At 44.5% G+C, this 24,157-nt stretch overlaps 2 protein-coding genes across 2 annotated transcripts in view; one reads left to right on the plus strand and one right to left on the minus strand.

Moving 5' to 3' along the window:
- The window catches only part of slc9a2 (solute carrier family 9 member 2), a 25,777-nt gene extending 15,047 nt beyond the window's left edge, over positions 1–10,730 (plus strand). Inside the window, exons 9-13 of the mRNA XM_014174391.2 lie at positions 2,075–2,242; positions 4,546–4,651; positions 7,078–7,194; positions 9,017–9,104; positions 9,223–10,730. Coding sequence (XP_014029866.2) covers positions 2,075–2,242; positions 4,546–4,651; positions 7,078–7,194; positions 9,017–9,104; positions 9,223–9,653 — 910 coding nt within the window. The 3' untranslated portion in view covers positions 9,654–10,730. The remainder of the gene's footprint in view (positions 1–2,074; positions 2,243–4,545; positions 4,652–7,077; positions 7,195–9,016; positions 9,105–9,222) is intronic.
- LOC106586778 (major facilitator superfamily domain-containing protein 9) lies at positions 10,728–24,026 on the minus strand. The gene is made up of 6 exons (XM_014174392.2): positions 23,674–24,026; positions 18,512–18,599; positions 17,983–18,026; positions 17,140–17,269; positions 16,702–16,911; positions 10,728–15,355 (listed from the first exon to the last, which is right to left on the minus strand). Exons 1-6 carry the CDS (start codon positions 23,806–23,808, stop codon positions 14,454–14,456), a joined length of 1,509 nt encoding a protein of 502 aa, XP_014029867.1. The 5' UTR covers positions 23,809–24,026; the 3' UTR covers positions 10,728–14,453.
- Positions 24,027–24,157: the final 131 nt, after the last annotated feature.

Consider the following 24,157-nt stretch of genomic DNA (forward strand, 5'->3'; position numbering starts at 1 on the left):
TTACTCAAAAAATAAAGGCACAAGGTAAACAAATACACTTGACCAATAACCAACGGTAAACATTACGCACGGGTGAACACAGCACCTGTGGAAAAACCAGCCATCATGAACCGAACTGAACATAGAAACAATCACGCACAACAAACATGGGGGAAACAGAGGGTTAAATACATGAACATGGAATTGGATAATGAAAACCAGGTGTGTAGAAAATAAAGACAAAACCAATGGAAAATGAAAGATGGATCAGCGATGGCTAGAAGACCGGTGGTGTCGACCACCGAACGCCGCCCGAACAAGGAGAGGGACCGACCTCGGTGGAAGTCGTGACACATGTTCCTTTGAGCTGCAACATCATCATTAGTGGCTTCTACTTTACTCCAAATGCCCCAAAGAAATGTACAGTTCTTCCAATGTAACAATACACCCCCACCCCCTCTATGACCCATGTCCTCACTACACCCCTCTCTACACCAGAACGGGTTTGTCTGGAGTCCTTTTTAAGTCATCTTAGGTCAACTCCGCTAGTCAGAACTTGTCCTCATCCCAGGAAGCAAAGCAAAGCACAGCCCCATTCCCTTTCTTCTTTTGTTTCCACGAACATAAGCCACTTAGCCTTTTGGAGGGCTTTGGGAGGAGCTTACATCTATCCACTTTCTATAACTCTGTGTGAACACCAAGGCATGAGTTTAATATTGCTTCCATGGGTATTATGAAATGCTTCTGTCTGTGAGTGTCTGTGATAATGTTTAGTATCTGCCCTCTTTGTCAGGTTTCTGAAGTTTAATAACCATCTCTCCAACCCCTATGTCAGGTTTCTGAAGTTTAATAACCGTCTCTCCAACCCCTATGTCAGGTTTCTGAAGTTTAATAACCGTCTCTCTAACCCCTATGTCAGGTTTCTGAAGTTTAATAACCGTCTCTCCAACCCCTATGTCAGGTTTCTGAAGTTTAATAACAGTCTCTCTAACCCCTATGTCAGGTTTCTGAAGTTTAATAACCATCTCTCTAACCCCTATGTCAGGTTTCTGAAGTTTAATAACCGTCTCTCTAACCCCTATGTCAGGTTTCTGAAGTTTAATAACCGTCTCTCCAACCCCTATGTCAGGTTTTTGAAGTATAATAACCGTCTCTCCAACCCCTATGTCAGGTTTCTGAAGTTTAATAACCGTCTCTCCAACCCCTATGTCAGGTTTCTGAAGTTTAATAACCGTCTCTCTAACCCCTATGTCAGGTTTCTGAAGTTTAATAACTGTCTCTCTAACTCCTATGTCAGGTTTCTGAAGTTTAATAACCGTCTCTCTAACCCCTATGTCAGGTTTCTGAAGTTTAATAACCGTCTCTCCAACCCCTATGTCAGGTTTCTGAAGTTTAATAACTGTCTCTCTAACTCCCATGTCAGGTTTCTGAAGTTTAATAACTGTCTCTCTAACCCCTATGTCAGGTTTCTGAAGTTTAATAACTGTCTCTCTAACTCCTATGTCAGGTTTCTGAAGTTGAATAACCGTCTCTCCAACCCCTATGTCAGGTTTCTGAAGTTTAATAACCGTCTCTCTAACCCCTATGTCAGGTTTCTGAAGTTTAATAACAGTCTCTCTAACCCCTATGTCAGGTTTCTGAAGTTTAATAACCATCTCTCTAACCCCTATGTCAGGTTTCTGAAGTTTAATAACCGTCTCTCCAACCCCTATGTCAGGTTTCTGAAGTTTAATAACCGTCTCTCTAACCCCTATGTCAGGTTTCTGAAGTTTAATAACCGTCTCTCCAACCCCTATGTCAGGTTTCTGAAGTTTAATAACCGTCTCTCTAACCCCTATGTCAGGTTTCTGAAGTTTAATAACCGTCTCTCTAACCCCTATGTCAGGTTTCTGAAGTTTAATAACCGTCTCTCTAACCCCTATGTCAGGTTTCTGAAGTTTAATAACCGTCTCTCTAACCCCTATGTCAGGTTTCTGAAGTTTAATAACCGTCTCTCTAACCCCTATGTCAGGTTTCTGAAGTTTAATAACAGTCTCTCTAACCCCTATGTCAGGTTTCTGAAGTTTAATAACCATCTCTCTAACCCCTATGTCAGGTTTCTGAAGTTTAATAACCGGATCCTGCGTAAGATCCTGATCAGGGATAACCGGGCAGAGTCTAGCATTGTGGCTCTGTACAAGAAGCTGGAGCTGCAGAACGCAATGGAGATACTGGACACCGTGTCTGGCGACATGAACGCCGGTTCCTCCATTGTCTCTCTACAGTACGTTTATCCTCTCTCTCCCTCTAGCTCTTGCTCGCTCTCCCTCTCTCTCACTCTCTTGCTCTCTCTCTTGCTCTCTCTCTTGCTCTCTCTCTTGCTCTCTCTCTTGCTCTCTCGCTTGCTCTCCCTCTTGCTCTCTCTCTCTGTCTTTCTGTCCTTGTCCCTCTCTCTGTATGTCTCTCTCTGTCCCCCCTGCTGTCTCTCATACACTTCTTTTCATCTTATCCACCCATCATCCCTCACACATTACACTTTTAACCTCAACAGGTCAGATGGGTATTTAAGCAATAAGTCCAGAAGGGTTTGGTATATGGTTAATATACCAAGGCTAAGGGCTGTTCTTAGGCACAACGCAACTAAGAGTGCCTGGATAAAGCCCTTAGCCATATACCAAAAACCCCCGAGGTGCCTTATTGCAAATATAAACTGGTTACCAACGTAATTAGAGCAGTAAAAATAAGTCATGTATCATACCCATGGTATACCACGGCTGTCAGCCAATGAGCATCCAGGGCTCGAACCATCCAGATTATAATGGGTAATACCTAAGCATTCTGTAATTTCTTAATTTTTTTAGGGGGTAGATCCGCTTTAATATTGCAGATAGATTGTGGCTTCCATCAGTTTAATTGTCTGCATCATTTCCAATTCCCCAAATATGTTTTTGTGTAAATATTTATACGGTATATCAAATATATACAGTGCATTCGGAAAGTATTCAGACCCCTTGACTTTTTCCATATTTTGTTACGTTACAGCCGTATTCTAAAATTAATTAAATTACATTTTTAAATTGTTTTTTTCCCCCTCATCAATCTACACACAATACCCCATAATGACAAAGCAAAAACCGCTTTTGAGAAATGTTTGCAAAAAAATTTATGAAATATCACATTTACATAAGATTTCAGACCCTTTACTCAGTAAAGGCCTCGAGTCTTCTTAGGTATGACACTACAAGCTTGGCACACCTGTATTTGGGGAGTTTCTCCAATTCTTCTCTGCAGATACTCTCAAGCTCTGCCAGGTTGGATGTGGAGCGTTGTGCACAGAGATGTTCGATCGGGTTCATGTCCGGGATCTGGCTGGGCCACTCAAGGACATTCAGAGACTTGTCCCGAAGTCACTCCTGCGTTATCTTGGCTATGTGCTTAGGGTTGTTGTCCTGTTGGAAAGTGAACCTTCGCCCCAGCCTAAGGTCCTGAGCGCTCTGGAACAGGTTTTCATCAAGGATGTCTCTGTACTTTGCTCCGTTAATCTTTCCCTTGATCCTGACTAGTCTCCCAGTCCCTGCTGCTGAAAAACATCCCCACAGCATGATGCTGGTCTGGAGGTTTCCTCCAGACGTGATGCTTGGCATTCAGGCCAACGAGTTCAATCAGACCAGAGAATCTTGCTTCTCATGGTCTGATAGTCCTTTAGGTGCATTTTGGCAAACTTCTCCAACGATTGCTCAGTTTGGCTGTGTGGGAATACTTTCCGAATGCACTGTATATACAAGTAAGTATATACAATTTTGCGATAATTTTACAACCGGGCAATAGCTATTCATCCCAGAAGAAAAATATAAAAATGATGACGTCACGTGTACACGCATCATAAGACACCTCTCCTCAGACTGGCCAATGATTGACTGAGCCAAAATGATCTGCCCGGTAACAGATGACGGTTGAAACCTGTTCATAAAGATTGTTGACAGCCAATAGAAGAGTTAGGAGGTGTAACGTCAATCCTATGTCACTGTAGTTTTCCAAGGGATTCTAAACAAAAACTACATTTCTAAATTCTCCCACTTCCTGATTCAAATTTTCTCCGGTTTTTTGCCTGCCATATGAGTTCTGTTATACTCACAGACACCATTCAAACAGTTTTAGAAACTTCAGAGTGTTTTCTATTCAAATCTACTAATAATATACATATTCAATTTTCTGGGCCAGAGTAGTAACCTGTTTAAATTGGGTACGTTTTTCATCCGGAAGTGAAAATACTGCCCCCTAGCCCCTAGAGGTTAAATGAAACTGGTATACTTTTTTATTTATCAACATTTTCTTTAATCAATTTCGGTCTTTAATGCAGGGCCAGCAAACAAGTTCCTTATTTCTCCTTCTCCCCCTTCGACTTGCCTCTTCCAGTTTTGCGGTAATGCTGCAATTAGTTGGTTGTAGTTTTGGGTAGAGCAGACACTTCCATATATTTTTGTTAACTGCATGTGTGACATAACTCCACCATTCCTATTTCTGATATAATTTACAAAGATGATACCGTTTTTAAACATTCTGTTATTTCTGTGTTTGTTCCTCTAGCGAGGAGAAGAAGGGCTCTGGTAAACCCAAGAGGAAGTTTGTGACTGCGGACCTGATGAACATGCATGACATCCTGTCCAAGAACATGTACAAGATCAGACAACGGGTGAGTCGATTCCTTAACAAGGTTTACCTTACGCAGAGCCCTGTTTGTTACATGGAGGTTTGTGCTTCCATACCTGTGTGTACTGTACCTCACGTGCTGTTTTGCATAATGCCTGTGGTCGGCAGTACATTTCCATAAGTGACCTCACCTTTTGAAAACGAGCCACAGGGAGAGTGTTTGTGTTTTCATGTGATGGGATTCTCTCTGTGACCTTATCTAATTATCTGCCCACTCCTTCACGCCCCCCCCCACTAACACAAACACACCTGTTACTGTCACAGATCTCATTGTATCATTGGTTTTGACATTAGATCATGTGATGTGTTGACATTCTATTGAAACCGTTCGACTTCCACTCTCCTAAGCCCTAAAACAGGTCTGACAGCTTCTTGTCCCACCATGCGGCCATCATTTTTATTTATTTATTTTACCTTTATTTAACTATGCAAGTCAGTTAAGAACAAATTCTTATTTTCAATGATGGCCTAGGAACAGTGGGTTTAACTGCCTTGTTCAGGGGCAGAACAACAGATGTTTTACCTTGTCAGCTCGGGGATTTGATCTTGCAACATTTCGGTTACTAGTCCACTAGGCTCGGTTACTCTAACCACTAGGCTACCTGCCGCCCCGGTTAGAGCATCTGTTGATCACCAAACCCATGTACTAGATCTACCCACTACACAAATAACCTAGGGATGCTTATACCTATCCAATCCTCTCAGATCTACACAAGTGAAGTATATTGGATTAGGGGCAATGGGTTTATTAGGGACAAAGGGTTTATTAGGGACAATGGGTTTATTAGGGACAATGGGCGTCTCTCTGTAGTGATGAATGTTTTCCAGGAGAGAGGAAGGTACAGCAGCTCGTTAGACACAAACAGAGCCAGGTATCGTTCAGATAAGCATCATGGTTCAGACAGGTCAGGGTGTGGCCAGCTATGTTTGGGTGACTGCCCAGAGCCACAGGCACAGAAAGAAGAGGGTATTGTGGTAAAACATAAAAGCTGGGGTGTGTAAAATCCACTCTCGTTGTGTAATCAGGAGTGTAGGCTATAGCAGCACTCTCTCTGTAAGGACTGCTGTGTCGTGTTATTAAGAGAATACAGCTGCAATTAGGTGTGTCGTTAGTGGGTTTGTCATTAGTGTGTGTGTCATTAGTGTGTGTGCCATTAGTGTGTGTGTGTGTGTGTGTCATTAGTGTGTGTGTGTGTGTCATTAGTGTGTGTGTATGTGTCATTAGTGTGTGTGTGTGTCATTAGTGTGTGTGTGCCATTAGTGTGTGTGTGTGTCATTAGTGTGTGTTTGTGTCATTTGTGTGTGTGTGTCATTAGAGTGTGTGTGTCATTAGTGTGTGTTTGTGTCATTAGTGTGTGTTTGTGTCATTAGTGTGTGTTTGTGTTGTTAGTGTGTGTGTCATTAGTGTGTGTGTGCCATTAGTGTGTGTGTGTGTGTGTGTGTGTGTGTCATTAGTGTGTGTTTGTGTCATTAGTGTGTGTTTGTGTCATTAGTGTGTGTTTGTGTCATTTGTGTGTGTGTGTCATTAGAGTGTGTGTGTCATTAGAGTGTGTTTGTGTCATTAGTGTGTGTTTGTGTCATTAGTGTGTGTTAGTGTTGTTAGTGTGTGTCATTAGTGTGTGTGTGTGTGCCATTAGTGTTTGTGTGTCATTAGTGTGTGTGTGTGTGTGTGTGTGTGTGTGTGTGTGTGTGTGTGTGTGTGTGTGTGTGTTTTGTGTGTCATTAGTGTTTGTGTGTCATTAGTCTGTGTGTCATTAGTGTGTGTGTCTGCCATTAGTGTTTGTGAGTCATTAGTGTGTTTGTGTTATTAGTGTGTGTGTCATTAGTGTGTGTGTGTTATTAGTGTGTGTTTGTGTCATTAGTGTGTGTTTGTGTTGTTAGTGTGTGTGTGTGTGTGTCATTCGTGTGTGAGCAAATAGTGTGTGTGTGTCATTAGCGTGTGTGTGTGTGTCATTAGTGTGTGTGCAATTAGTGTGTGTGTCATTAGTGTGTGTGTGTCATTAGTTTGTGTGTCATTAGTGTGTGTGTCATTAATGTGTGTCATTAGTTTGTGTGTCAATAGTGTGTGTGTCATTAGTGTGTGTGTCATTACTGTGTGTGTCATTAGTGTGTGTGTGATTTGTGTGTGTCATTAGTGTGTGTCATTGGTGTGTGTGTCATTAGTGTGTGTCATTAGTGTATGTGTCATTAGGAGATTAAAGCAGGGTGGTACAGATACAGCTACTGTATGTAGAAACCTCATGTTAGATTGGGCGTGTTTCCTGCAGTATGTTGGCCTCTGCTACACTATAGCGTTGTATCAGATTTTCTATGCAGTGTGTGTTTTATGTAATGTGTTGTGTGTTAGTGTGTGTTATCAGACGGTGGGTGTGTCTTATATATTGTGCGTTTCTCTGTGTGTTTTTCCAGACCACGGCATACACCACCAAGCACTCCCTGCCCAACGACAGCCGGACAAAAGAGATCCTGATCCGACGGCACACCAGCATCCGACGCAGCCTCCGACCCGGCAACTTCAACGTACCGGTGCGGAACACACAGACTTACAGTACCAGTCAAAAGTTTGGACGCACCTACTCATTCAAGGGTTTTACTTTATTTTTACTATTTTCTACATTGTTGAATAATAGTGAAAACATCAAAACGATTAAATAACACATATGGAATCATGTAGTAACCAAAAAAGTGTTAAACAAATCAAAATATATTTGAGATTTGAGATTCTTCAAAATAGCCACCCTTTGCCTTGATGACAGCTTTGCACACTCCTGGCATTCTCTCAACCAGCTACAGCTGGAATGCTTTTCCAACAGTCTTGAAGGAGTTCCCACATATGCTGAGCACTTGTTGGTTGCTTTTCCTTCAGTCTGCGGTCGAACTCATCCCAAGCCATCTCAATTGGGTTGAAGTCGGGTGCTTGTGGAGGCCAGGTCATCTGATGCATCACTCCATCACTCTCCTTCTTGGTCAAATAGCCCTTATACAGCCTGGAGGTGTGTTGGATCATTGTCCTGTTGAAAAACAAATGATAGTCCCACTAGGTGCAAACCAGATGGGATGGCGTATCGCTGCAGAATGCTGTGGTAGCCATGCTGGTTAAGTGTGCCTTGAATTGTAAATAAATCACAGACAGTGTCACCAGCAACACACCACCACACCTCCTCCTCCATGCTTCACGGTGGGAACCACACATGTGGAGATCATCCGTTCACCTACTCTGCGTCTCACAAAACACGGCGGTTGGAACCGAAAATCTCAAATTTGGACTCATCAGACCAAAGAACAGATTTCCACCAGTCTAATGTCCATTGCTCGTGTTTTTTGGCCCAAACAAGTCTCTTCTTCATATTGGTGTCCTTTAGTAGTGGTTTCTTTGCAGCAATTCGACCATGATTCACGCAGTCTCCTCTGAACAGTTGATGTTGAGATGTGTCTGTTACTTGAACTCTGTGGGCTGCAATTTCTGAGGCTGTTAACTCTAATGAACTTATCCTCTGCAGCAGAGGTAACTCTGGGTCTTCCTTTCCTGTGGCGGTCCTCATGAGAGCCAGTTTCATCATATCGATTGATGGTTTTTGCGACTGAACTTGAAGAAACTTTCAAAGTTCTTGAAATTTTCTGGGTTGACTGACCTTCATGTCTTAAAGTAATGATGGTCTGTCATTTCTCTTTGTTTATTTGAGCTTTTCTTGCCATAATATGGACTTGGTCTTTTACCAAATAGGGCTATCTTCTGTATACCACCCCTACCTTGTCACAACACAACTGATTGGCTCAAACGCATTAAGAATTATAGACATTGCACAAATAAACTTTTAACAAGGCACACCTGTTAATAATTGAAATGCATTCCAGGTGACTACCTCATGAAGATGGTTGAGAGAATGCCAAGAGTGTGCAAAGCTGTCATCAAGGCAAAAGGGTGGCTACTTTGAAGAATCTCAAATATAAAATATATTTTGATTTGTTTAACACTTTTTTGGTACAACATGATAAAATATGTGTTATTTCATAGTTTTGAAGTCTTCACTATTATTCTACAATGTAGAAAATAGTAAAAAATTAAGAAAAACCGTTGAATGAGTAATGTAGGTGTGTCCATATGTTTGATTGTTACTCTACATTAAGAACATATATTAACCTAAATCATTTAGTAGTAATGTTAGAATAGATATTAATCTAAATATTTTAGTAGTAATGTTAGTAATGCAGGTCTAGTCTGTGCACAGCACTTCATGATTTGATTTAAAAATATATGTTACAGGAAAACCATTTGTTGTGATCAAAGTGTACAACCGCTTATCTCTCTCTTTATTCCCCTCTCACCTCCCTTTTTTCTTTCTCTCAGAATGAGGCCAAATCCCAGAAGTACTTTTCTCTGCCTCCAGGGAAGAGTCTGGACTCAAAGTTCCCTCCTCAGAGACTGAGGCATACAGGTAATGCTCAAAATGAAGCTTGTGTGTGTCACTCTATAATCTCTACAATATTTAGGCTCTTTGCACATCAATGCTTGGATCATAAACTAAATTCATAATGTCTCTCTCTTTCACTCAGGTAATGATGATGATGAGACCATGTCGGAGGTGGATTACCCATCAGCCCGCTCCAGGTTTAACCAGCCCAGTCGCTCCTCATCCCGAGCAATGCTGCCCCTACGCAGGCTGAACACACTGACAGAGGTGCCCTCTAGCTCTGTAGTGGACCTGGTGGATGAGAGGAGTGGAGGAAGAGGTGCCTGGGGGCGTGGCATGTCCCGACTAAACTCCTCCTCCAGTGATTCCCGGATACCCGCCCCTCGCCACAACCCCTCCAACGACCCTGATAATGGCTCCTCAGGTGACCATTGCAGCGGTGACCACAGGCCAGAGGGGGAGCAGCAGCCCTTGTCCCTGACCCCAGCCTGGGCTGCAGAGCCTGGTGACCGTGATGACAGTGGAACACAGAAACCCCTGCTCAGGCCACAGTGGAAGACTCAGAAACCCTAGAACCCCTGAGGACTAATCAGCTGTCAGGAAAGTAGCAGGAGGACTGCTATAGGCTGTCTTGGGTTCTAATCTACAACGACTCCAGAATCTCAGAACTGTGAAATGTCAAATACCACAAGATTACAATGCACTACAAGCCAAGGGGGAATGGATAATTGGATTGTCTACAACAGCGATTCTCAACACAGAGTTTTTTAATGGGTTAAAGTGTCAAGAAAATAATTTTAAAAATACCCTAGTCTGAATTTAAACAACTAAAACCAGGTAGAAAGTGTGTAGAAATCATAATGAACCTATATTTTTACTATAATTTAATCACTGAACTATTTTTCTTTAAACAGTGTTCCATATTGAGTTATTAGCGTATTTGGTTGCTTTTGTCATCTTAAACCAGTGAGCTTAACATTCTTCATCAAGAATATGTGCAAAATTGAATTATTGACAATGAAAAAAGTGGGACTGTTGTTCCCTTGTCATATAATTTGTACATTTACTATCAATATAGTATTGAAAATTGTTTTCCAGATTGCATTTTGCCCCCCAAAAATGTGTGATGCCAATATTGGATCGTGACTGAGACAACCTGGTTCAATTTGGGTCCCGAGGCAAAACCAGTTAAGAACCACTGGTCTACAACCAACCACACTCTGAAGAGCAAAGACTCTTGCAACACAATACTTTAAATAAGATATCAAGTAAAACATTTAAAAAAGACTAATCTTCACTATTAGACCCACAGAGATCCTATTAAATTAATAGAGATTCTATATGTCATTCTACATTATGTTTATGTGTACACACACTTGTAGCATACCAGGAAGCCATTTTATTTACTTTTACCCCTGGTTTTACCTGCAAGATTTCAATGACATTATTTAATAGATTTTAATACATTGGTATATCTCTATGCAAGTGAAGGCACTTTCAGGAAAGACACTTCTTATCTTCTAGCTTTTCTGTTTTTCTGTTTCTCCTTGTGTCTGACATTCAGACCAGTCATATCTTAACAGGGTCTTCATGGACACTGCTCTGACTATCTGTGTTGCTTTAGTTAAGTAATAAAATGTTGATGTATAATGTTGAAATGCCACTTTATTTCTTGACAAAATAGTCGTTCTAGCTGCTGTATTGCAGAGATGGATCTGTGTTTAAGGTCTGATGCTAAACTCATGAAAAACTTGGAAAATACTACTGGTAAACCTGGAGCAACATGCTTTGAACACTTTAAGAAAGCAGATTGGCTAATGGCAAACAAGCTGCTACAACGATAAACGAAAAGTACAGCTATCATGCTTGTAATCAAGTTATAGTGTTAAAATAATATATATAAATAGAGTTGGTTTATTGTATTTTTTTGTGTTGTATATAACTGCTGAAAATGCTATCGAGGTAATTTCCTTAGTAGGTGACGTCAGAGTTCAACATGTGGGAGAAGTCGGAGTTCAGGGATGATAGACGAGTTTGACACTAGTAATTACTAGTTGGAGGGGCGTTCAAGTAGATTTTCTCCAGTCATATGCTCATATTTATGAATTTATGAGATGTCATGAACTCAGCATTAGCAACAGAGCAAAAAACACCTTGTAGGAGAAAGAAATCTCACAGACTATCAGTCATTCATCATCAAATCAAAAAATATAAAACTGAAGTTATGGAACTGACATTTACATTCAAGAACATTCACATGTTTAGAAATATACTTATTGTATTGTCAAATGATCTTTACTTCTTTCATATGAATCATTCAGTACAATAATTGTCTTCATAACATTCAGTAGCATTTGGGTCAGTGTAAGGGCAACTCCATTCAAAATAATAGAATTCATCTCAAAATAATAATTAACAGTACATTTATGAATTGGAATAAACTCAATATGGACAATGTAGAATAAGGGAAAATAATATAAAATGAAAATAAACAAAATATTTTTATAAAAGTAAACATTTCCATTGAAAAGGCCCTGATACCTTAGTGGTTAAAAGGAAGTAGGATGGCGTTATCCACAGACACTGACCTAAGATCCTTGGAAAATGTTTTACTTCCCCCCGCGTGGTTAGGGTTAGGATTTAGGAAGGGTAAATGAATCCTAGATATGTGCCTGTGGACAACCAGTACTCAAGCTCAGTTAAGGTTCTTGATCCGTTCCCCAGTGTACTAGATCACTCACCCAAAAGGGTTCAAAAGCACTGGATTGGTGTGGATGTATTCACACTAATCCATATATGTTCAACTCTTAGAGGAGGGTGACGGAGTGCACACTTTGGTGAGAAGGGAGAGAAAATAGAATGTGGCGCCAGAGAGGAAAGAGGAGCCCCTTCACCTGCTGCCCACCCTCATAAGATAGGTCAGAAACAGAGCATTTGGAGAAATGAGCATTTTCAGTACCAATACTTTCCTGGACTATTTGTAGTGGTTATTAAGGAAGAGCAGGATTCCATTAGAGTAACATTAGGCTTATATGTTGTTGTTTTTAATTGAATTATTGCCTCTCACTAGAGACAAAAACATTTGAATATTTCTAGGCTATAAGAACCTAATGAGCCACTGACATGTTGTTGACCTACGCTAAGCTAACTTAGCATGGACACCTTCCCATGCCTTTTACAGAGGGTTGCTGGCTTTGTTCACGGTCGCCTTGGCAACACTGAACTTTTTGCATTCACCCTGTTTGGGGGACTGAAGTGGGGAACAGCCATGCTGATGATGACCCGTTCTGTTTGGGGACTGAAGGGGGGGGGAAGAGCCATGCTGATGATGACCCGTTCTGTTTGGGGACTGAAGGGGGGGAAGAGCGATGCTGATGATGACCAGTTCTGTTTGGGGACTGAAGGGGGGGAAGAGCGATGCTGATGATGACCCGTTCTGTTTGGGGGACTGAAGGGGGGGAAGAGCGATGCTGATGATGACCCGTTCTGTTTGGGGGACTGAAGGGGGGGAAGAGCGATGCTGATGATGACCCGTTCTGTTTGGGGGACTGAAGGGGGGGAAGAGCGATGCTGATGATGACCCGTTCTGTTTGGGGAACTGAAGGGGGGGAGAGCGATGCTGATGATGACCCGTTCTGTTTGGGGGACTGAAGGGGGGGAAGAGCGATGCTGATGATGACCCGTTCTGTTTGGGGGACTGAAGGGGGGGGAAGAGCGATGCTGATGATGACCCGTTCTGTTTGGGGACTGAAGGGGGGGAGAGCGATGCTGATGATGACCCGTTCTGTTTGGGGGACTGAAGGGGGGGAAGAGCGATGCTGATGATGACCCGTTCTGTTTGGGGGACTGAAGGGGGGGAAGAGCGATGCTGATGATGACCCGTTCTGTTTGGGGACTGAAGGGGGGGAAGAGCGATGCTGATGATGACCCGTTCTGTTTGGGGACTGAAGGGGGGGAAGAGCGATGCTGATGATGACCTGTTCTGTTTGGGGACTGAAGGGGGGGAAGAGCGATGCTGATGATGACCCGTTCTGTTTGGGGAACTGAAGGGGGGGAAGAGCCATGCTGATGATGACCTGTTCTGTTTGGGGACTGAAGTGGGGAACAGCCATGCTGATGATGACCCGTTCTGTTTGGGGAACTGAAGGGGGGGAAGAGCGATGCTGATGATGACCTGTTCTGTTTGGGGACTGAAGGGGGGGAAGAGCGATGCTGATGATGACCCGTTCTGTTTGGGGACTGAAGGGGGGGAAGAGCCATGCTGATGATGACCCGTTCTGTTTGGGGACTGAAGGGGGGGAAGAGCGATGCTGATGATGACCCGTTCTGTTTGGGGACTGAAGGGGGGGAAGAGCGATGCTGATGATGACCCGTTCTGTTTGGGGGACTGAAGGGGGGGAACAGCCATGCTGATGATGACCCGTTCTGTTTGGGGGACTGAAGTGACGAACAGCCATGCTGATGATGACCCGTTCTGTTTGGGGACTGAAGGGGGGGAAGAGCGATGCTGATGATGACCCGTTCTGTTTGGGGACTGAAGGGGGGGAAGAGCGATGCTGATGATGACCCGTTCTGTTTGGGGACTGAAGGGGGGGAAGAGCGATGCTGATGATGACCCGTTCTGTTTGGGGACTGAAGGGGGGGGAAGAGCCATGCTGATGATGACCCGTTCTGTTTGGGGACTGAAGGGGGGAAGAGCGATGCTGATGATGACCCGTTCTGTTTGGGGACTGAAGGGGGGGAAGAGCGATGCTGATGATGACCCGTTCTGTTTGGGGACTGAAGGGGGGGAAGAGCGATGCTGATGATGACCCGTTCTGTTTGGGGACTGAAGGGGGGGAAGAGCGATGCTGATGATGACCCGTTCTGTTTGGGGACTGAAGGGGGGGAAGAGCGATGCTGATGATGACCCGTTCTGTTTGGGGACTGAAGGGGGGGAAGAGCGATGCTGATGATGACCCGTTCTGTTTGGGGACTGAAGGGGGGGAAGAGCGATGCTGATGATGACCCGTTCTGTTTGGGGACTGAAGGGGGGGGAAGAGCCATGCTGATGATGACCCGTTCTGTTTGGGGACTGAAGGGGGGGGGGAAGAGCGATGCTGATGATGACCCGTTCTGTTTGGGGACTGAAGGGGGGGGGGAAGAGCGATGCTGATGATGACCCGGGTCCAATCGGTGCTGTGATGTCATCACATCGAGACCCAACCAACAGAGCTAGAGTTGTGGCTCTGTCATCGACAGCTAAAAAAACAAACAATGAAACAACACCCAGCTGACACGTCAACAAAAAACAACCCCAACAGTTCTGCATCAGTTCTGTCTCCAGTGCTGTGGTAGTTTTTATCTCACTTCCTCTCTCATTCGTTCACTCTCTCACTGTGTGTGACTCAAGTTATGCCTCTTTTCTCTTGCCTCTTTTCTCTTGCCCCTCCCGTCCCATTTTGTCACCCTGACCATCAGCAGGACGATGGCCGCTAACGCCAGCCCTACCCCCAGAATCGGGGGCCCACAGGGACTAAACTCCTGGGCCAGCCCCGAGAGCAGGGGGGCGAGCACGCGGCCCACCGCGGTCACTGACTGCCCCGCCCCGATGAGTGTGCCGCTGGCGTGAGCGCCCCCTTTCTGCAGTACCAGGTCAGTGATGCAGGTGCGTCCGATGGTCGTAGAGATGGCGATGAAAGTGGAACTTAACAACACATACCAGACACTGGCCGCTGCGGCATAGAGCAGGATCAGGCAACACGTGAGGACCGAAGAGTGTAGCAACAGCGCCGGCATGTTGTTACTGTACAGTTTAGTGATGGGCCCCACCAAGAACCCGGCTAGGGCCCCCAGGGTAGAGCTGTAGCTGATTAGATAACCTGTGGCCTTGGGCTTTAGCATGAAGCGCTCTTCCATGGCCAGGGAGAAGTTACTGTAGTACAGCATTATGGCCATGGCCATGAGCAGACGCACCAAGAACAGGTCCCACATGTCCGAGGAGGCCACACTGTTAATCTTGGAGCCCACCGAAGAGAGCTGACGCCAGGCTGAAGGGAGCAGGGACACCTCCCCCCAGTCCAGGTCCCAGCTTCTCTGGTTCTTCTCTGGAGCCACCGATCCCGTGACCGCCGACGCTGTAGTTTGGTTGTTGCTGTTGCCATGGGAGCAGTTTTGCTGTGTTGAGGTGAAGTGGTTGTCGTTGTCGTGGCAGCTGGCATTGCTAGCGCTGCTGTTGGAGTTAGCATCGGTGCGTGGGGTTAGTGCATCGCTCCAGGGAAGCAGCCAAACCAGACCTGGATGGAACACAACAAACACAAGGTTAGACAGCACACATCCCATCCTTTCACATCCACAAAGTGGCTAGAGCTAAGGTGTGATTTAGAATTGGTTGGAATTGGGAATACCAACATAAGTGCCTTGCACACCCTTTGCCTACTTTCCTGCTCCTCACCTCTCTCTCCTTGCATCTCCCTCCCTCCCCCATCTCCTGTCCTCATCCTCACCCCCAGCTACCTGTGTTGAGGAGGAAGATGGCGGCGCAGGAGAACCCCCACCTACCTGCGTTGAGGAAGAAGATGGCGGCGCAGGAGAACCCCCACCTACCTGCGTTGAGGAAGAAGATGGCGGCGCAGGAGAACCTCCACCTACCTGCGTTGAGGAAGAAGATGGCGGCGCAGGAGAACCCCCACCTACCTGTGTTGAGGAGGAAGATGGCGGCGCAGGAGAACCCCCACCTACCTGCGTTGAGGAAGAAGATGGCGGCGCAGGAGAACCCCCACCTACCTGCGTTGAGGAGGAAGATGGCGGCGCAGGAGAACCTCCACCTACCTGCGTTGAGGAAGAAGATGGCGGCGCAGGAGAACCTCCACCTACCTGCGTTGAGGAAGAAGATGGCGGCGCAGGAGAACCCCCACCTACCTGCATTGAGGAAGAAGATGGCGGCGCAGGAGAACCTCCACCTACCTGTGTTGAGGAGGAAGATGGCGGCGCAGGAGAACCCCCACCTACCTGTGTTGAGGAAGAAGATGGCGGCGCAGGAGAACTCCCACCTACCTGCGTTGAGGAGGAAGATGGCGGCGCAGGAGAACCCCCACCTACCTGCGTTGAGGAGGAAGATGGCGGCGCAGGAGAACCCCCACCTACCTGCGTTGAGGAGGAAGATGGCGGCGCAGGAGAACCCCCACCTACCTGCGTTGAGGAGGAAGATGGCGGCGCAGGAGAACCCCCACCTACCTGCGTTGAGGAAGAAGATGGCGGCGCAGGAGAACCTCCACCTACCTGTGTTGAGGAGGAAGATGGCGGCGCAGGAGAACCCCCACCTACCTGCGTTGAGGAAGAAGATGGCGGCGCAGGAGAACCTCCACCTACCTGCGTTGAGGAAGAAGATGGCGGCGCAGGAGAACCTCCACCTACCTGCGTTGAGGAAGAAGATGGCGGCGCAGGAGAACCCCCAGCTACCTGTGTTGAGGAGGAAGATGGCGGCGCAGGAGAACCCCCCACCTACCTGCGTTGAGGAGGAAGATGGCGGCGCAGGAGAACCTCCACCTACCTGCGTTGAGGAAGAAGATGGCGGCGCAGGAGAACCTCCACCTACCTGCGTTGAGGAGGAAGATGGCGGCGCAGGAGAACCTCCACCTACCTGTGTTGAGGAGGAAGATGGCGGCACAGGTGAAGGATGAGGTGTAGAAGCCTCCCTCATGTTCAGTGAGGTAGCCCCCCACCACGGGTCCCAAGATGAAGCCCATGCTGGAGGCCACGTTGAAGTGTCCCATCACTAGGGGGCGCTCCACCTCAGACACCAGATCAGACAGCAGGGCCCGGCAGATGGACAGGGAGTGCTTGAACAGCCCTGGAGGACAGAGCGAGAGGGAGCGGACACATGACAGAGAAGTTGTTTTTATGTTTGTGTGTAATAGAATCTTAATGATCAATTATGTTTTTACTGACAGTCACGGTGCATATAAAACATCAAAGCATTTTTTAGTTTTTACATACATGAACGATTCAGACTCAGATAAATGGTAGAGGTCTATCAAGGCCAAAGCCTCTGAAGCAAGAAGTCTCCTCCCTGACTCACCCACAGGGATCCTAGCCAGGAGAAACAGGGCGATGCTGGTGGACATCCCCAGCAGGCCGTAGCCCAGAGCACTCAGCAGCAGACACATCAGCATAGAGTACCGCCTCCCCACCACGTCACTCCAGCTGCCCTGCCGATCACAACCACCATCATCACACACAGTATAATGAAATCAGAGTCATTTGAATTTGCTGTTTTCTGGATGTGGCCTGTGGGGATTACCACAGAGACATGGCTGTTCCCTTCCTCCCTCCTTCCTCCCTCCTTCCTCCCTCCATCAACCCATCCCTCCCTCCCTGTCTGTTCACTGGGGCCACAAACGATTCCTTCTCCTCCTTTAATTCGTCTCATGACCTCTGAGATATAAACCAATTTCAGGAGACTGTGGGGGAAGTGGAAGTGCCTCTCACAACTCTACTCTGAGAACCTCTGTCTCTCTTCAGAGGAGACCTCTCTCAGCATACAGTATCAACCTTGTTAAGAGATGTAGATTCAGAGGAATTTGTGGATGTTAATGGAGGGTTAGTGGTTAGTGCATGGTGGAGCATCCAACTCCAGGTCACTGCTGACGTCCAATCAGACCCTCAGATGTTGACATCGTTGTGGAGACCAAAGGACACAAACACCATGTCAGGTGAGGTCTTAGGGTAGTGTGTGTGTGTGTGTGTGTGTGTGTGTGTGTGTGTGTGTGTGTGTGTGTGTGTGTGTGTGTGTGTGTGTGCGTGCGTGCGTGCGTGCGTGCGTGCGTGCGTGCGTGCGTGCGTGCGTGTGTGTGACCGCTCAACAAGACATACAGTACCACAATATGACTGTCTGTCTTCAGAACAACATGTCAGTACTTACAACTATAGTGCTAGAGAAGAGTTGTAGGATCCCATATGTGGAGCCTGAAACATAAACCAATGCATTAGGTACAGATGATGACCCATTCTGAATGTTGAACTGTTGTTTATAGACCAACGCTAACAGTGGTGAGCCGCTAGCCGCTAGAGATGTTTATGATTACAGCTTGCCTACCATGTAAGCCGCTGTAGCACTTTGCATAAGCTATCAGACCCTGTGAACTCAATCAGTGCTCACGGTGATATGAAATTAGTAAGTATATCAGCTGGTGATTTCACACGCAGAGAGAAAGCTTATTTAGCAGAAAAAGACAATTCCTTCATCTGTTGTCCTCACAGGTCCCTATACATTTGTTTCATACAATATTTCATGCAATAAAAGTATTTTTTAGAATTTCTCAGGTTGTCCAGCTACAGCTAAATTATTCCACCACTTCTGATGTATGAAAACATGTTACAAACTATGACACTGATGTGAACTCTCCTGTTTTTTTCTGGTATTATATCTTCATCATCACCATCCCACCTACCTACTAAGCCTGCCACGGTCGGGCTGGCCCCCAGGGCCTTGACATGGTGACTCAGCAGGGGAATGATCATGCTCACCCCAAACAGGTCCTGTTGAGGAGACAGAGAGACAAAAGAAAGTGTGAGAGAGGGAGAGAGAGAGAGAGAGAGAGAGAGAGAGAGAGAGAGAGAGAGAGAGAGAGAGAGAGAGAGAGAGAGAGAGAGAGAGAGAGAGAGAGAGAGAGAGAGAGAGAGAGAGAGAGAGAGAGAGAGAGAGGCAGAGAGAGAGAGAGAGAGGCAGAGAGAGAGAGAGGCAGAGAGAGAGGAGGAGAGAGAGAGAGAGAGAGAGAGAGAGAGAGAGAGAGAGAGAGAGAGAGAGAGAGAGAGAGAGAGAGAGAGAGAGAGAGAGAGAGAGAGATAGAGAGAGAGAGTATAGACTGAGTGACTGCAGCAGGTGTTCTTTCAGTTCAAACACTGTTGAGCTACAGTAAACGACATTGTCATAGACAACACATAAACAACAACCACAACAAACACCCAGGAAGAGGTTTGGGGAAATGTAAGGTGAATTAAGTTCTCATTCAGTTTAGAGTGATTAACACAATACTTAGCCTATTTTAGTTGTCCCTTTCTGTAACACACATGATTTCCAGTGTTCTATTTGTGACACTTGTTTGTGTACTGGTTGACGGTCACTAGACTTGTCACTGGGTTGTTCTCATTTCCTTTGACAGTAATTGACGCCAGAGCTACTGAAGGTACAAGGACTGAGGACAAACTGATTATTATTGTACTGATGACATTGTGAACACTGTGATTCTGTAGCAGGTGGAAAAATCACTGTCTTTTGTTTTGACTTCCTACAAGCCTCTCGGGGTGATGTTTAGAGAACATTTGGTACTGTCTGATCAGTCCTTGTACCTTCAGTCTAGTGACCTTCAACCAGTACACAAATGAGTGTCAAAAATCGAAGGTTATTATAGTAAACGAAAACTGAAATGAAAAATAATCATCCAAAAACGATTTAGTAAACTGAAATAAAATAATTAACAAACCCGTTTGAAAAACTAAAACTATACTGAAAATATTATCTTTGACGGCAAAACGAACTAAAATAAAAACCATCATGAATTATATTCAGTTTTAGCTTTTGGGGGCAGAAACCGAATTAAGTTTTCAATCTTTTTTTTCGGATGGGATTTTCAAGCTTCTGAATCTGGCGGGTCACATTGAGATTGACTTTATAATTTAAAGGTAGACTCAGCGACAACGCCATGTTAAAGTGGTAAAACTAAAGCAACAAAGTCAGACACTATTATGGTTTTCCAACAGCAAACGTTCAGATTAACACGGCAGTGTTGCCATTATTTTACAAAAGCTATAATGTCGAAGTTAACATGTATCTAACCCTGATATCACACAATCACAAACTGAAACCATAATATCATATTATGGGTGTACACATTGTACAATCAATTAGTGAGACCCTTATGATTGGTTGACAATAAAGCCTCCCACAATGGTGAAGAGTTGATGATGGTGAAGAGCAACTGCTGAAAACTTGAAGTTGACTGCAGTGAAAACTGAATGACCTTTGATCACATACTTTTTTTTTAAGTTCATGCAGTCTGTTGACGGTTTCGAGACGATCGCTTTTGTGAAGTCGGGTCACCGCCTTTGTATGGGGATAACAATTGTCTGATTTGGGCCTAGTCTGACTTGCATGAACATTATAAAACGCACGGGGGCGCTTCACCCTACGTGGTAGTTACTGGATCAAAACAGCAGAGAAGTTTAGCCTCGTGCTCCTGGCTGTTGTAGAAATTGCCCCACTACTACTGTTGACTTTGTGAATCTACGTCATCTCGCTGCGTCTACCTTTAAACCTAACCTAATCTATCATATGACACATCACATTATGCATTATTGCCCCACAGTGGTGAGTAGTGCCAAAAAACACAAAAAATAACAACTCCTTCTTTCTGTCCCTAAAACTAAAACTAAATCATATAAAAATGAAATATAAAAAATGTTTTGATATAACTTAAAATAAATAAAAAACGAGTAAACTAGATTTTAAACTAAACTGAATTTCTAATAAAAATCTTAAAACTAATAGAAATAAAAAACGAATACAAAAAGAAAAACCTATAATAACCTTGGTGATTAGAATTAAAAGGCATGTCTCCACGAGGCCAGTTAGACATTGTCTGTGCATCTGTTCTGGAGGTGTCTCCCTGAATTCTTGTATTAAAACAGATAGATTTTGATTGACTTTATGAATGACTACTTTTTTTACACAGGTGAATGACCACTGACACCTGAAGTCACACAAGCCTTTACTCTATAACAATGGCACCATCAAAACATTTTCTAAACAAAATTGGACTATGGAAGTTGTTTTACTGCGAAAGAGAAGAGTATCAGAGTATCGTGATCATCAGAGGTTGACCTATCAATAGCCAATGAAAACACAGTCAAATGAAGGGTTAAAATACTCTGCCCTGACAAATCCCCCTTTCTAACATGCAGCATGCATCAAAATTACGCTACCATCTGCTTTAAAATGTTCAAACAGATTATAAAGTGTGGGGTTCACAAACGCTGCAATTTACATTCAGATGGTCAGAGGGCCGGAACATAATTATAAATCATTTGTAGACGGCAAAATGACCGCAAGAAGCACAAACAAAAGATAATATTTGACTGAAACGTAATAATTTCAAACCTTGCTTACATTTGTATATGATCACGTGTCGCTCTATTAGCTGATTTCCTGGTGTTTACAGTCTTTTATGTCCAACAATAAAACAAATGTTAATTTTTTATTTTTTACTACCAGACAAACCACCATTGTTGTTAGCGATAGATTCTGCTCTATGGAAGGGGGTTAGAGAGATGAACTAGGGACCTAAAGGTACAGCTAATCTATCCTGATGTTTTGTGAGTTTAGCCTACAACAGAGAGAGCTCAGGGCCTGAGGAGAGAAATAGACACTCTCCTACCCTGTTCATCTCCATTTGTGAGGCTGTCTCCAGAGAAGCTCTTGCCAGAGACTTGAAGTCATGCTGTTGCTCCTGCTGTGTCACAGCCCTACCTATTAAACTGACTGTTTAACTCTCCCTCCGTTCAACTAACTCTGCATTCAAACTGGGACCAAACATACAGTGTGTGGGAGTTAGAGCATGTGTGAGAGACAGAGAGAGAGACAGAGAGAGACAGAGACAGAGAGAGACAGAGAGAGACAGAGACAGAGAGAGACAGAGACAGAGAGAGCGGATCAGAGACAGAGACAGAGAGAGCGGATCAGAGACAGAGACAGAGAGAGCGGATCAGAGACAGAGACAGAGAGAGACAGAGAGAGACAGAGACAGAGACAGAGAGAGCGGATCAGAGACAGAGACAGAGCGAGACAGAGAGAGACAGAGACAGAGAGAGACAGAGACAGAGAGAGCGGATCAGAGACAGAGAGAGACAGAGAGAGACAGAGAGAGAGAGAGACAGAGACAGAGAGAGCGGATCAGAGACAGAGACAGAGAGAGCGGATCAGAGACAGAGACAGAGAGAGACAGAGAGAGACAGAGAGAGAGAGAGACAGAGACAGAGAGAGCGGATCAGAGACAGAGCGAGACAGAGAGAGACAGAGAGAGACAGAGACAGAGAGAGACAGAGACAGAGAGAGCGGATCAGAGACAGAGAGAGCAGATCAGAGACAGAGACAGAGAGAGACAGAGACAGAGAGAGCGGATCAGAGACAGAGACAGAGCGAGACAGAGAGAGACAGAGACAGAGAGAGACAGAGACAGAGAGCGGATCAGAGCTCTCACAAGGGAGTAGGCATTGGGTGAGAATGTTCTTGAGACACTCTGTTGCATTCACTTCTATGCATATTATCTGGACAGCATTACACATAAAACCTTTATCATACTGTCTTCAAACGCATCTGTATTGCTCCAATTCTGTGAGTTTACAGTAAGTGTGTGTCCAATCCACATAAGATTCAATAAACCTGACGTCAGCCTAATCCTGTACCACAGGATATCCATTAATATTCTATTTAAACAATAAGGCCCGAGGAGGTGTGGTATATGGTCAATATACCACGGCTAATGACTGTTCTTACACACGACACAACGTAGAGTGCCCAGATACAGCCATTAGCCATGGTATATTGGCAATATACTACAAACCCCAGAGGTGGCTTATTACTATTATAAACTGGTTACCAACGTAACTAGACTAGTAAATAGTATTTTTTTTGTCATACCTGTGGTTTCAGCCAATCAGCATTCAGGGCTCGAACTACCCGGTTTATAATATGTTTTATGGAGTCTGATGTTCTTGTGAACACCCTGCTCTTCTCAGAATAGCAAGTCCTTCAGAGCAAAACACAGATTTCCAAGGACTGGATTCTGCCGGGTAAGTTTTTTTGACAGTGCTGTGATGGGACTCAACCGTCTCTTATGACTAGCTGGATCAGCATTAGAGTGACTGGCTGCAGAACAATCCATGAATGCATTTTTTGGCAAATGCAGGCACAATGTTTAATACATTTGATGTATGTTGTGGTAGCCTGCAGGTCAGGGTCTCAAATTTCATATATGATGGAACCGCCTAAACCAGAATCAATATTTTACATAGCATAAAAGTCCCTAATGTCATGATATAGCCACTGTAAAGTTAATAAAAGACAACAGTTAAAAAAACTGATGTCATCAGCAAGCATTTGCCTCAACTATCAGGTTCAATGTGAGCCTCTCTCTCTCTCGAAAGTTGTTTAAGATACACTGTTGCTAAAATTCTAATAGTTTGTCTAATTTCAGTTTATGTGACAAAACAATCATATATCGTGTAGATCATCATTTTACCATCTAAACTGCTGTGAAATATCTTTTCCATAACCAAAAATATTGTATTTTCAGCTGTTTGAAGCTGCTGTACAAAACTGAAAGTAAAAGATGCAAAAACTAAAGTTAAGAACGGGAAGCATATAAAAAAAAATGCACATATAACCGATCTACCGATTCTTATACTTGCTTTCAATGGTAATTACATATTTATAACTCATACTGTAATTCTATGTGAATTTGATCGGGTCGCCCAAAAAGTTACGTATTTAAAGCGTGATTTCAATACTTTCGTGTTCAAATGTAGCCTTCAAAAAAGGTTACAATGTTGCACTTACCATGAACCCCACCACATAGATACATTGTATAATCCGTGTTCGTCTCCTTGGTATTTGATTTAATATGCTACATTTTGCGTTATTCATTCTCCCGCAATGAGGTCGGTTGGTCGATGCGGAAACGCTCACTGGCATCTACAGTGCCGATCAACCGTAACAAAGAACACCCTGTGGTCTCTGGAATATTCGCTCTCTTCAGGGGTGTTCCTGTTCAATTTAACTTCCAACCACCTCAATTCAAACTTTTCAGGATGTACCGATATTTTCATATTTGGCAGAAAATAGCGTACATTCAATCAAAGTGGATTCATTGAAGCGTCATGTGGATGATCGACCTGCTGGGGTCTAGTCTCGTCCCATTTGGCGCACCGAGAGATCGACCAGGTGGTATCGACCTGATGTCAGACAGTAAACCAAGCGCTGTATTTAATATCTGTCAGTCGTCCTAATACAGTAACTCCCTCAGCAAGACTCTCAGCTGGAC

The sequence above is a fragment of the Salmo salar genome, chromosome ssa25, assembly GCF_905237065.1.
Source record: "Salmo salar chromosome ssa25, Ssal_v3.1, whole genome shotgun sequence".
NCBI classification, from domain to species: Eukaryota; Metazoa; Chordata; class Actinopteri; order Salmoniformes; family Salmonidae; genus Salmo; species Salmo salar.

Bases quoted from the DNA above. Each gene is read 5' to 3' on its own strand.
- LOC106586778 (XM_014174392.2), bottom strand. From the start codon at position 23,808: ATGCCAGTGAGCGTTTCCGCATCGACCAACCGACCTCATTGCGGGAGA. The intron at 17,270-17,982 runs GTAAGTACTGAC...TGTGATCGGCAG, and splicing joins TCTTCTCTAGCACTATAGTT to GGCAGCTGGAGTGACGTGGT. The intron at 16,912-17,139 runs GTGAGTCAGGGA...TCTGTCCTCCAG, and splicing joins CCTGGCTAGGATCCCTGTGG to GGCTGTTCAAGCACTCCCTG.